Source organism: Sabethes cyaneus, chromosome 2, assembly GCF_943734655.1.
Source record: "Sabethes cyaneus chromosome 2, idSabCyanKW18_F2, whole genome shotgun sequence".
In the NCBI taxonomy this organism is placed as follows: domain Eukaryota; kingdom Metazoa; phylum Arthropoda; class Insecta; order Diptera; family Culicidae; genus Sabethes; species Sabethes cyaneus.
Genome location: NC_071354.1, coordinates 59,971,608 through 59,985,345, shown reverse-complemented (window position 1 = coordinate 59,985,345; position 13,738 = coordinate 59,971,608). Strand labels below are relative to the sequence as shown.

Sequence of the window (13,738 nt, the reverse complement as noted above, 5' to 3'; positions counted from 1 at the left end):
GGTAAATGCGCATTGATGTTTCATAAAACATCTGTGTAACAATTGGTTGCATATAGGCTCCACCTCTTGCGCTTTTGCAATCACATAACAGTTCGATAAAGGTAACTGATGCGAACTTTTACCATACTTGAATGTTTCAATTAGAGTTGCGTAACCCTTCATACAACATATGGTGCTGCTTGGATTTATGTCATGTCTTGGGCACTCTCCATATGTTCTGTCGAGAAGATCATAGAACGCCTCTTTTACGTCATCGGGCTTGTCGTTCGTCGGTGCGTACACATTTATCAGACTGTAGTTGAAGAATTTGCCCTTAATTCTCAACACGCATAGACGGTCATTGATGGGCCTCCACCTAATTACACGCTTCATTTGTTTTCCATGTAATACGAATCCGACTCAATGCTATGCTTTACCGCCGCCACTGGAGTAGATGTGATACTTGAATGACGTTCCCGCAATAGGATCTACTGCGCGGAATTCACGTTCTCCCGTCTTCGGCCACCGCACTTCCTGGATGGCTGCAACCTCGACCTTCATCTTCTGCAGCTCTCTTGCCAGGATACCCGCGCGTGCCGGTTCAAGTAGAGTCCTGACATTCCAATTACCAAGTTTCCAATAATCGTTGTCCTTTTTCTTTTGCCTGGGTCCATGCCGATTATCCGGTTGTAGTTCCTTTCCTGAATTTCTCCTACTGTTTTACCTGACTCACTGCGAATATGCGTGTTATTGAAATAAAACGTCACCATGCGTTTTATTCGTTTATAACGCATATGCAGCTAATATCGATAACAACCGATTTTTTATAAGTTGTGCTTTTGTTATTGCATTTAACTTGTAAAAAGTTGCATGAATAACAATTCAGTTTCACAATACAATTATTGCGTACTACTAGCGCTTGCAATATAACGTTTAAGTACGTTATTTTTAGTGATCAAAATCAACGATATTTTTGATACAATGGCGATATTTTTCGAAACCTTTCGAACCAACACGATACCGCGAATACAACGCTATGCGCAGTGAGTCAGGTAACACAGTAGCGAAAGTTTTTTAAGCATACTGCCTTACTGGGGCTGCGATGCCTAGTCTCGCGGACAGGGCTGCTGTCTTGGGTATAGCTGGCGAGACACAGCGTTTCATAAGTCAGCCGTCCGCTCCGGATCAGTCGCTGTTGTATGCCGCCCCTAACCTGGGATACAGCCGCATACCTGGTAACGGAAACGGCGATTCACCGTGCAGTGGAATCACCGTCGCGAGCCGCCCCTAACCTGGAGTCAGACGCTCACGGCTGGCAAGGCTGTTCTTTCTGCCCCACACTCAGCAGATGCATGAGTGCCTCCTTCCCTGTCGGTATACGACCTTAGCTTCCACCGGGGTTGGTTACCCGATCTCCACCAAGGTTGCTCGTATTCCGGCTGGTACCACGAGGAGGTAGGGAGAGGAGTTGCTGGATAAGAGGCTAATGACCACTGCGGGGTCTATTTTATAACTGCAGGTACGCGAGGTACCGATGTTACGCATTACCCAGCCATTTACCAGCCCATTACAACATTACATACATATATGTAATGTTACTATAATTAAAATCAATAAAGAACTAGATTAAACAACAAAGGAACATTATAAAGTTATTTTAAAAGGAATACCTTGTTTACAGTGACCTGTATTAGTAGTTTATTCATTGTTGCATTCATTTACAGTATTGTAAACTAATTCAAGAACAGATGCTTCCAATTTGTTTGCTGCTTCAAAAGGAAGAGAGCTAAGCTTAACATTTAATAAGTGACAAAATTCATCGTGACGCAGCTTCGGTTTACTTAAATAATTGTCCAGAATCGAGTTCATCTTCTGGTCGACTTCGGACATTTTCCTTTTTTTGGCAGAAATTGGAAAATTATCTAAAACTTCTTCCACGTTCTCATCGATATTATTATTAAGTTCCAAAAATTCTTCCGGATGCTCCTCAATGTTATAATTACTGATTGTTCTAGAAAGATTATAAAATGGTAAAACATATAAAATATTGTTGAATTATTTATGAGTATATTAGTAAAATCTCTAATAAGAATACATCCCGGCTTATTCCTATTTTAAATGTAAGCTACTACCTAGCAAACTTAGCAAGTCTTCGGGGATGTTCAAGGTTTATTTCCAAAGGGGCGCTTTGAAAGTACTATTGATCAGTTGAAGTTACGCCGAATCGGCTAGTGTATATAAAAAACCGCATGAAAAACCTATCAACCCTATCATGGCTTTCCTACCTACATACATACATACAAACAAATTTGCACAACTTCATATATATATACACACAGTGATATAAATGAACATACATACATACAGGTTAATGGAATATATGTATGTGCTTACTTTCTGTGCATTAAATGGTCCTTTAAAAATGACATGGAATCAAAATATTCCCATCTAGGAATGTCGGGCGCATCTGAACCGGACTTTTCCGGTTTAGTTTCTTTGTTAAACTTATCCCTTAAAGACCGCCATCTCGTTGTTATTGCTTTAACTGCAAATAAAAAATATTTGAAGAAATAATAATCATATATATTTAGTAAATTATGTACCTTCCATTTTAAGATCACCTGCAAGTGTTTGCCACAGCTTGTTCCTCGCGTTGTTATTCTTGTACGATCTTAATGACTTATCGTACAGTATTGGGTGCTCCCGAACAAAGTTTATTATGACATCGTTTATGGAATTTTTTTCATCCATCTGAAAAATAGGAATCTTTTCACTTATTTACCTACTATAAAAATGAAGTTATAAAGGCCCCCAAACACGTACGTATATTTTGGGCTCCCAGTGGACAACATTTTGGCTTGGTTTTTCGAGCCGAGTTTTGAACCTAACGTTCATAGCTTTTACACAAAGGCGAATAAATTAGTTGAGTCTGAATTCATTAGCATGCTCACCAATGTCTGGGGGTCTTAATAAATACGAATCTAAAAACCTACCTTGTTGTTTCTGGAAGCAGCTGGCAAAATATTGCGACTCTGAATATCAGCAGTTGTCAATATAAACAACAATTTGTTATATTTTCAACGCATCCTATTCCGCAAAATTTGAAAGTAATCAAATGTTGCGGCTAGCCTTACGTTTAGCACATTTTTAGTACAACACCGCAAACCGTACCGGATGAATTGTGTCTTGAAACATTTGATTACGTGTAATTAAAATGAAATGTCAACGTACCGTAAACCGGAACGGAGGCATTGTGTCTGGGCCTTAACAAACTGATATTCACGTTTGAGCAGTGAAAATCAATAAAAAAAATTTATGTTGTTATTTAGCATTTATTGCGTTCAGCTGTTGGACATAAGATTTTTCTTTTCATTTACTGCATTTAAAATTGTTTTTTTCCTGAAGTGAATATCACCTTCTGGGTTTGAAAATCACTTTCTGCTGTTCTATTTTCACGATATATTGAACTTGTATACTATGATGAAAATCACTGTGCAGTTGTACATACGAAACTCAGAGGCATAAAAAACAATGTATGCTAAGAAAAAAGATTTTCTGTTTTGTTTGAAATTCGGTGATAATTAAAGGCCCTGGCTGGGACCACTTTTCTGCGGTGGGTTCTACGCTTTTAAAGATGTTCCAAATACCGTAATAAGGTGGCCAACTGTAACAAAGAAGTATGTGGAATTTAACCCAAAGTGTGGATTTTAACAACAAACAGAAATTGTCAACTGTTGACTAATTAAGTACGGATCACGCTCGTAGACCTCGAAGTGCCCGAAATACTAAAAATGACTGCAGAAGTCCAAGCTCAGGATCGACTACTCAGTTCAGCAACCTATACTACCTACACCTAGCCAGAAGCTATACCAGATACTACGCGCCCTCATAGCGACCTTCAATTGCAGCCAGCGATTGAATTTGTTCCAGCCCCTGCGGGACATTATCCTTCCGACGAATACGTGACTGATAGTCATGCATCTTCACTCGCATGAACAACTATCGGCCAACTCGGGATATACTATCAGAATGTTAGAGGTTTTCGCAGAGCCGGCGTTTAGGCCGGCAAACCCGTACGGTCGCACAGAGCCCCGCACTTATTGGTGACTAGAGAAAAAATCACTAATAGACAATAGAGAAATCTACGGTAACGTCAGCAACCAAGGTGATGTTTGCTGGGTCCAGAGCTACAGCAGATGAGAGGGGAGTGAAAAGTGGAGAAGAGGACCCTAGTAACACAGTTGCTATAAACTAGTTGTGGTAACATTAATCTAATTTCAGTCAGTGCTGAAAAAGTATGCTACTTGGGGATGCAGGTGTTTTGAGTTTGATGTTATTAGATTTATTCCTGCTGCAAACAGGCTTCTGCCGTGCTCTGAAATTTTGCTCAATTCTCGGTGTTTTACTGGCAAAGCGCAGGAGGCGAATCGAATTGCTCTCTCGCTATCGGATGTTACCTTCTCCGACAAGCAACGAGATTTTGCTTTTGCAGTGCTTTTCTGCTTTGCTCTGTCCCCGAGTGAGCATCAGTTTTGATTCATCTTACTTTTCCTGCCGGAGACTACCAAATGTCTGCTCTCAAGTCACGGAGTATATCGTTTCATTCCTTATAATTGCCTCACTGACGAACTGACATGACACATAGAAGAAAATCCTTTAAAAACCATCCTCCTACACATTTTACTTGCACACTAGCACCCACTGTTGTGCACGTTGCGGAGTAGCTTACATCTGCAGGGTTTTATGCTGTTATGTTTTTACATTTGTATGGTTTTATACAGAAGGAACATTCGCGCGCCGCGGTGTGGCCATGTTGCGAAACATGCTTTTTTGAAAACTGAGTGGTTTTTTATTGGACGATGGAATTAACGCGAGTGTCTCGTCTGTTTGTCTGTGATTGCCTGTCCCATATTCTATTTTGGGATACGGAGCAAATAATATTTTGTCTCCAGTGTACGAAGAAAAGATTAGCTCTGCTTGTAGTTGTGATCCCTCTGCGCAAGATGAGTCGTTATAAGAGAAAACGGTATTCAGGCATCATTCGGAGGGAGAGCGAACGGTTAAATAGAAAACGAACGCGCTTGGTCGTTGTGAGAAGCACATTGCTTTGTCTCTGTATGTTGAAGATCAGCAAAATGAAGCCTGGCTGCAAACCACTTCGACGCAGCTCCTAGTTTTTGGGCCCTATTGTGCAAGTTACGTCGAGCAACTCGACTCGACTCACAATCAGTCACTGTCAAGTGTCGAGTGCGGGAAGTACGGGCAGCATAGCGGCTCAATGGACCTTCAAAATTATAATCAATTACTTTTCTCTTGATTTGTGTTACGACTGCAATTTGATTTTAAGCGAAACCCAAAAACGGCAAGAGAACGGATTGCCTTGTTGTTGCATATTGCTAGCAGAAGAATTTTCGAGCACAAAGAGTGACACTTGCGATGTTTTTGCTGATTTTGAGTTTTTTTTTCAATCGTGACAGCTAATCCGGTTCAAATTGAAAATGTCATCTGCGACGTACGTAACAATGTGTTAAAGCATAGGAAATATTAGTTTTTCTGACAAAGATATTCTTTCCACAGTGCAGGAGTTGAACTGTTCAACAATGCAATGTGCGAAAGCTTTATGTGTTCCAACGTAATATTTATTTTAATTAATTTTTAAACAGTCGCCTTCGCAGGCGATATTCCACACGCGTTGGAAATATTCAAAATCATGTTCCCCATCTTTAAGAAAGGCGATAAACCAAATATAGAAAATTAGCGTGGAAATACATCCCTACGCGCGGTCTCCCAGATGGCCTCTAGGTAAGACTGGTCTAACAAGTCGGTCTTATGTTCGAAGCTCAGCTAGGAGAGACTGTATGCTCGTACCACTAGCCCCGCATTTGTCCTGTACTGTAACAATTGGCAGCGAAGTCTGTCGAATAAAAACAAAAGGTCAAGCTCCGAAAAACGAAATCCATAAAAATAGGAAGTATCGCTAATTTCGCGAAGTGCTCAGGCTTACCACACGGAAGTAACCTGAGACCATTGCTATTTATATTGTTTTTAAGGCCGCTTTCTTTGTTATACCATCTGGACGGTCTCTTTTATACACTAACAAACTCAAACTTTTTCTTCCCGTACGCTCGATAGCAGACTGCATGGAAATACAGGGATATTTGAACCGTTTCCACGATTAGTGTACTCGAAATCTGCTGATCCTGAATGTTGTACGTTGTAAGAATACAATTTACTTGATCTACTCTAAAGTTGAGGTTTATAAATATGGCTGAGAAACGCTGGCAATGGTTCTACCCTGGGTTATTTCCAGATAGACAGATTACCTCCTTTACAGGGTAGATACTCAAGTAGTGGTGGTAATTTGTAATTTTCGATGATGATAAAAACAACCGTTTGTTTTGTTTAAGGCGGAACCGAAAGTGGCTCACGTTATTGTGTTAGTGCGACAAACACTGTACTGTACATCTCATGTGTTCGTTAAAAACCTAAACGTTTATTTGAATATTGCATTAGTATTGGTAAAATATGTCAAATAGCGGAGCTTGCAAACATAAACAGCTGATTCGCAGCCAACCGCACTGACTGCGAATGGTCATGGGTTCGAATCTTAGTAGAATCAGGCCATTCGATGTCAAAGTGACTTTAGCATGGGTTTATTCTCAGGCCCCTCATCGCCCTTCCTTCATGCTGAGTTCTATATTATCCCGATATGGCCTATTGACAGTGCAAAAATGAGACCCTTATAGTAAAAATGCACTGGTTTGCTACGCCAGGGATGACTATAATTGGGGACTGTGCGCTGTCATGTGGAACGAGGTGGGTAAAGTAGAGTAAAGTATTGATGAAGGGTACCCAATTACACACAAGCACGCATACAAAAAAAAAAAATTCAATAAGCATATCGCTCACTCAATAGCGACTATAGCCAAAATAAATGCAGTGCGGGTTATACAACAAACACCCGGGCGATATCACAATAGATCTAACCATAATGGTCGCAGTGATGAGTCCATACAGGAAAAAAAAAACCGCACTGACTACAAACATCCCGAAAAAAAGTTTGTTTTCTTTATCAAGGCATTCCGATTCAATCAAAATTAACAGCAGCAACTGAATAATGCGTAGGATAACTAGGATGTTTAATTAATCCGCTTGCATCGGATTGCGTTTTTGATTCCTGCGTTTGCGTTTTGTTTGTTTATTTCACTCTAAGCTCATCGATGCGGCGAAAGTTGAAAGCTCTTTAAAAGCTCATTGATGTGACGAAAGTTTGATACTGTGTTGCTGCTTTTTCGGAAATCGCTAGTTCAACGAAATATATGCGTAACCAAATATCTATTAACTAATTCCAAATTATACATTAGTCGCTTTTATGAACACGTAATGATCGATATGTTCAGTTAAATTTATTTTCCATTAGCAATTATGTTTTGCTGAGCGTTTGTTGATACACAGCAGATCGATAAATTGAATTACAAGTTTTAGGACATTATAACAGCGCTGGAAGCACTGATTACGTGGCGAAAGCGTGCTCTGCCAATACAGATGCATTTTTAAGGCGCAAAACAATACATGCTTCGAATGGTAGCCATTTATCCAGCCATCTTTGAGCCACTTTCGGTTTCCCCTTAAGATATGGTACTGGCTTTTGGTCGCAGGTTTCGTGCGAAAATATTTATATTCCGTTTAAAGTCGACGTTTCGAAATGTATCCCTTCATCCTCAGGACAGAACGTATGTGAATATTTTCTTAATCAACTAATTTCTGTCATTTGTGTACATAAAGATGGCGGTTTCTCTACAACAGATTTTACCCGGGAACATCGAACACAGATCGAAGAATGGATATTCGAAATATTTCATTATTTTTGCAGGTATTTGGATACTTATTTGATACTTTCAGATGATACTGGAACTGCTAGTTTGATACTTATGAACAGAACAGATTTCAGCTGTAATTAAAATATAGCTCTGCATATATTCCATAAACGATCAATTACAGCAGATATAATTGGACGCTATCCAAAGTCATCGAATTTATTTTGACATAGAATAAACAAATTGATAACCGGTACAACTGGTGGGTATTGGAAATTGAATAGAATATCCGCATAGTAGTTAGAAACAGACGTTTTGTGAAAATCTGATGATTGACTGCATCAAAAGTTGAATCCATCAAAGAAGAGTCGAACTTAATATATACTTTGAGTTCATTCGAGATTTATAATAAATGTCATAAAGTTCAATTTGTGGCATTCCGAAGTTTGCCGGGTCAACTAGTTATTAATAGATATATTAATATAACCCAAGCATTATATGATAAATATATAAATAAATTTTGTTATCGCATACTGAACCATTAATTTATTTACTTATTTGTTCGTTTCCATTCTCAGCGTTTTCTACAAGGTCAAAACTCGAAACAGCATTTTTATAGACTGCTCAGCCATTCCCGAGTTCGCAACAGTTAACATCTTCAACTGCTTCCAACCTGGAGAATGGCTCGAAACGCTAAGTCCATATGGTCGGTAAGAATGAATGACTCGTAAAACTTGTTTGTGTTAATCAAATTTCACTCAGCAGAACCGAGCCGGGGAAGTCCCAGCGATCGCTCAGTGAAGCCAATCAGTTGAGACCGTTCATTGATGCAGGTCAGCCCAGTAATCGTTTATACTTGACCTGTTCGTTTGATTGCAAAAGAGCCACAGACGAAAGACGAAATTATGGAGTTGTTTGGATTGCTGCTTGTCGCAGCTGGAATATTGAAAACATCTTCAACGGAAGTTACCGATCGTAAATTCTTTACGGACATTCCGTCAGATGGATATTTTCAACGGCATTGTTTGGAAGGTGAGTGAGTATAAATACAGTTGAGAGTATGTGGTTGTTATCAAAATTCAAATGCAATCTTTTTATAGACTGTCCATCCCATTTTTATTCCAAAATTGACCAATCTATAACCACACCTGACAACAAACAAGTCCAGAATAGAGAATATCAACATGTGGTAAGTTAATGAAGTTGAGTTGAACTCATCACGATTCAATAATCAGGTTTCTATAGGTTGGACCAACGAAGAAAAAATTCAGTACCGATGTGGTGGAACACTTTTGTCTTCGAGATTCATTCTAACTGCGGCTCACTGTGCCGAAGATAATGACGGGTATAGCAACTAATACGTAAATTATTCAACACAATTATTGTTTGTTTTGCCATAGTATACCACCAGATACAGTATCCTTCGGTAATGGAAATACAGCCAGTGGAGTGAAAGATGCTCAACAAATTCCGATTCGGCAATTCAGGAAGCATCCCCAGTATCGGTTCAGTAGAAAATACTTCGATATTGCAATTATTGAGTTGGAACATGAGGTTTATTTCACCGATTCAGTTTGTCCCGCTTGTCTGTGGTTGGAAAAAGATTTTCCAATGGAACCAATGAGTGCCATCAAGTTGGGGTTTGGAGATTTTTTCGAAAGGTCGAGCCCGAAATTTGAAAAAGTTACATTGTCATTCATTAATAAAACCGAATGCGAGGAACGAATGCCCCTAAGTGAACGATCACTGCCAAACGGATTACTGGATGATCAGTTCTGTGCCGGTAGTGACAATGAGGATACTTGTGAAGTACGTATAACTTGTGGATCAGTTTGTGCATTCGCGCTTAGAATTTTATTTAGTTTTACGTATTTTTTTAAGGGAGATTCAGGTACCCCACTTTTTGTCGAACGACAGGATTTAGATGGAACAATTATTCCTCTCGTAGTTGGGATTGTTTCTTTCGGAACACTGTGTACTGATGGGTCAACTGGAGTTTACACACGTGTCGCTTCGTATAAAGAATGGATCGAAAAGGAGATCCAATCTAATTTGAGCTATTCAGGTAAAATGGTTTAGCATTTAGTGTTGAAAGTAATTGATCATATTTTTGAAGCTTGTAGTCGAAATGCTCAGAGTCACACCAAACATCAAACATATGGCAACACAGCTGCGAATCAACAACTTCCTTACCACCGAGTAGAAATAATATCGAACCACACTGACCTGTATGCATATCATTGCGGAGCCACAATGGTTGATTACAAATTTGCAGTCACCTCTGCCCTCTGCGCTGCAAAAATACATGCTCCGCCCATGTATATCTTTGTAGAATCTACAAAAGAAATTATTCCAATCGACAAAGTTTATGTCCACCCGCAGTACAGTCAAAACAAACCGGAAAACGATATTGCTTTACTACGATTGACCAAATATTTAAAAGGCGAAATGCCATTAGTTCCTGCTTGCCTCTACCGAACTGGTGAAACACAAGTCCTGCTGGATAAGATATATTACACAGTACGGAGTAATCAGTTTGGCAACCGAACCAGGACCCACACAATTCGGATGCAAATCAAGCAAGACAATCAATGTAACAGTTTAATAAACCATCTAAACCATACAATGCACTGCGGAAGGCATCAAGTGCCTTTGATTCCATCGATTTGCAAGGTAGGGGTGTATGTGGTAATTGAATTCCGTTACAAATTATAATAGTATGTATACCATTTTCAGGTGGATTACGGTGGTGCCATTTCACGCAACGTCAGCTCGCCGTGTCTCTACGGAGTGGTGTCTTCATTGAGTCTTGGGTGCAACTCGGATTTATTTGGGACTAAAATTTCACCTTATGTCGATTGGATTGACCATATCATATTGAATAATTACAGTAATGATTTAAACGTTTCTCCGTGATTTATTGCTCAGAATAAATAACGTTCTGTAGGAGTTCAGGGAACATTAATGATCAACTTTTTGTCTTTTGTAAGATTTTAGTTAATTTCGTACCAATCCTATATAAAATTGCTTATCTATGTACTGTGCAGCCAACTATTCTGTAGTTTTTATGCTCAAAATCGAGCTGTTGACTTAAATAAAATATTGCATTACAGGAGTAAAGCCATTCAAAAGGGTTTCATTTTATTATTACTATTATTTTGTGACATTTAGAGAGATAACTGGTGTTTACAGAAAAGCTATTCCAGTTGAAATTTGAAACTAATTTTTCAAATTTTTAAAACATAATCATTTTTTAAAGGCGATCTTATTCGTCCTAATGTCGTCATTTGCATGCATATTAAAAAAAATTGACTTATTTTAACGATTTTTCATTCGTTTACATTGCCACCTGGTGATGGATCCACATAAGTACCTACAAAAATGCGTTATCAGTCGATCAAGTGAAAATGGTCAAGCAACTACGCTCGATGTTTTGTTCGTGCTACCAGCTTACCCTCGGGGTGAAGAAGTTGGACATCGTGAGAGACTTGTGTTCGCCGGATGTAGCAGATTCGAAATTCACAACATCCTTTGCCCTCTAGAGAAAGGCGAAAGCGTCAAACGGAAGCATAACTCAAAAACGGCCGTATTTGAGCAGCAGCCAGAAGGAACAGCTAAAAATCTTGGTGAAACACATCTTTCCGGTGAAGTGCGACGTCGTGACCATTGTAGATGATGAGCCTTTCTTTTTCCATGTGTGGACTCATTACTGCGACCAGTATAGTTGATCTATTGTAATATCGCCCCGGTGTTTGCTGTATGACCTGCACTGCATTTCTTTTAGCTATAATCGCTATTGAATGAGCGATATGCTTATTAAGTTTTATGCGTGCTTGTGTGTATTGGGGTTTACCCTTCCTTCAAAGCTTGATCTACTTTACCAGCATATTCCTCGCTGCCAGTACTATTCCATATTATAGCCGTCCCTGGCGAGGACTCATTCGTACCTCTGACCAGTACATTTAACTATAGGAGGGACATTTGCACTGTCAAGAGGCGTCAGAGGGTAAATATAGAATTCAGCATGAAGGAAGGGTAAATGGAGGGGCCTGAGAATAAACCCATGCTAAAGTCACGACATCGAATGGCTTGATTCTACTAAGATTCGAACCCACGACCACTCGCTTGTCAAAGCAGACTCGATAACCTTGCGGCTACGGAGCCCCCCATGATGAGCCTTACTTGACGCAAGGGACTCAAATTGTTTTTGTTTTGTTTTGTTATAGAAAAAAGAATCCGGTTGAAGCGCTTCGTTTAACTTCTGTTATCATTTTCTGTACAGCCAAAGAATCTCGCTTCCAACAGCTTTTGAGTCTTCTTCAGGTTCCGATTGACGATGTCCCAATATTTATTAATTGGGTGGAACTCTGCCGTATTGAGAAGGTCTTTGTCGGTAGGCACCACCAGCACATTGTTGGAGGCACACATTTTCATGGCGTTTATTCCATTATGGTGGTGCTGCTGCTTCAGGGAACGTAGCAGACGTTTTTCTAAACATTCCTTCACGTAAATTTTTTGGCTAACGGTCCCGTTGCAATGAAGTTATCACTTTTCAAGTCACAGGTAGTGATAGCTTGCCAAATCAATTATCTCTAAGCAAACATTGACAGTTTCATACGCTTAAAAATGTCTGCCACATTTCCCGTTCCGGTTGCCAGGTATAACTCCTACCCAGGAAGCTGTATGAATTTTGAAACCTTGACATAGGTTACGTCGTCCATTACCACTGAATAGAACTGTTCAGCATTATCAAATGCAGCTTCCGGGATCGTTTCTGCTCAAATTTTTGTTTATCATTAGTGTGCTGAGTAAGAAAACCTCCCTACGTATTTTAACTTATATGCGTCAAACTTAGCCTGCAGGGTATCCCAGGCACGGTCATGCACTTCACTTATTTTCGTCCAAGGGGACAGGTTCAGGATCATCTCTAGGCATTTGTTTTGTACGCGCTGAAGCCTCAGCCTGTGTGTCCTAGTACAGCCCGACCAGACCGAGACCACGTAGACAGCCAGCTGATTCATCAGGCTTAATCTAGATGTTCTGGATATCATCGAGTACAAAAACCGGAAGAGTTTGCTGCCTGTCTGGCGTGATTTTAAGATAAATGACCTCATCGGACCATTGGATGACCAAGCCAGTGGGACTTATTGGGTGTGTCCCAAAACGGCCGAATAGCCTGAATAGCCTGGGGTTTAACAGCATTGAAAAAATAGTCTGTCAGAGCATCCAAGCTTCTCTGAAGCTTGCACTTATAACGTGGCGCGCATACATCATTGCTGTGTCATCCGCAAACTAAACAATACGCTACCCTCTGAGATGGGAGGGAAGTCAAATGTAGATATGCTATATAGAATGAACCCCAGGATACTTCCTTGTGGCACACCTGAAGGGATGTTAAATATTTGCGAACAGACACTATTCAGAGACACTTGGCAAAACTCCGTCAGACAAATAACTATTGATCATCTTGACAAGCTGCATCGAAAAGTTGTATTGATGCAGCTTGAATACCAGACCGTCGTACTACATCAAGCTGTCTGATTGATCAACCCTCAGCGACAGAGTACTCGTGTGGGCCGACAAAAATCTGTCCCGGATTGTGAGACATTACAAACTGCTGACCCAGCGCGTCCGCATTTTCACTTGGACTGATCAGTATAATTGCATCGCCTTAGCCCCCCATAAGACACATGAGCAGGGATAGGCTCTTAGCTCTTCTTGGGGACCTGAGTCATGGACCAGAATGGTTTTGAATAGGTGGAATTTGTTGGAGATTCTGTTGGAATTCCCTGTTTCTTAACTCTTTAATCCGCTCCTGGATAACCCTAGAGAGACTGTTTGTCATAGGTTTTTTCTGTCGGTCGACTGTTCTAGACTAGTTATAGAAAATATAAAGGTAAACAACTTTGCTAAAGAAATGACATTTATAACTCTATCGAATG

At 40.0% G+C, this 13,738-nt stretch overlaps 2 protein-coding genes across 2 annotated transcripts; one reads left to right on the top strand and one right to left on the bottom strand.

Annotated features, from left to right (window-relative positions):
* Positions 1-1,677: 1,677 nt before the first annotated feature.
* On the bottom strand, positions 1,678-3,231 carry LOC128735478 (uncharacterized). Its single transcript, XM_053829960.1, has 4 exons — positions 3,211-3,231; positions 2,583-2,730; positions 2,374-2,524; positions 1,678-1,990 (listed from the first exon to the last, which is right to left on the bottom strand). Exons 1-4 carry the CDS (start codon positions 3,229-3,231, stop codon positions 1,678-1,680), a joined length of 633 nt encoding a protein of 210 aa, XP_053685935.1.
* Positions 3,232-9,316: 6,085 nt separating this feature from the next.
* On the top strand, positions 9,317-10,803 carry LOC128737847 (serine protease 52-like). The gene is made up of 4 exons (XM_053832582.1): positions 9,317-9,605; positions 9,678-9,861; positions 9,913-10,469; positions 10,533-10,803. The coding sequence occupies exons 1-4, from the start codon at positions 9,408-9,410 to the stop codon at positions 10,710-10,712; spliced, it is 1,119 nt and encodes a 372-aa protein (XP_053688557.1). The 5' UTR covers positions 9,317-9,407; the 3' UTR covers positions 10,713-10,803.
* The last annotated feature ends 2,935 nt before the right edge of the window (positions 10,804-13,738 follow it).

What these genes read in the sequence shown, in the direction of transcription:
- LOC128735478 (XM_053829960.1), bottom strand. Translation starts at nt 3,231, where the DNA reads ATGCCTCCGTTCCGGTTTACG. An exon ending in TGCCTCCGTTCCGGTTTACG is followed by an intron (nt 2,731 to 3,210) that starts GTACGTTGACAT and finishes CCTATTTTTCAG; the next exon opens with ATGGATGAAAAAAATTCCAT. An exon ending in AGGTGATCTTAAAATGGAAG is followed by an intron (nt 2,525 to 2,582) that starts GTACATAATTTA and finishes TTTTATTTGCAG; the next exon opens with TTAAAGCAATAACAACGAGA.
- LOC128737847 (XM_053832582.1), top strand. Translation starts at nt 9,408, where the DNA reads ATGGAACCAATGAGTGCCATCAAGTTGGGGTTTGGAGATTTTTTCGAA. An exon ending in ACAATGAGGATACTTGTGAA is followed by an intron (nt 9,606 to 9,677) that starts GTACGTATAACT and finishes TATTTTTTTAAG; the next exon opens with GGAGATTCAGGTACCCCACT. An exon ending in ATCTAATTTGAGCTATTCAG is followed by an intron (nt 9,862 to 9,912) that starts GTAAAATGGTTT and finishes ATATTTTTGAAG; the next exon opens with CTTGTAGTCGAAATGCTCAG.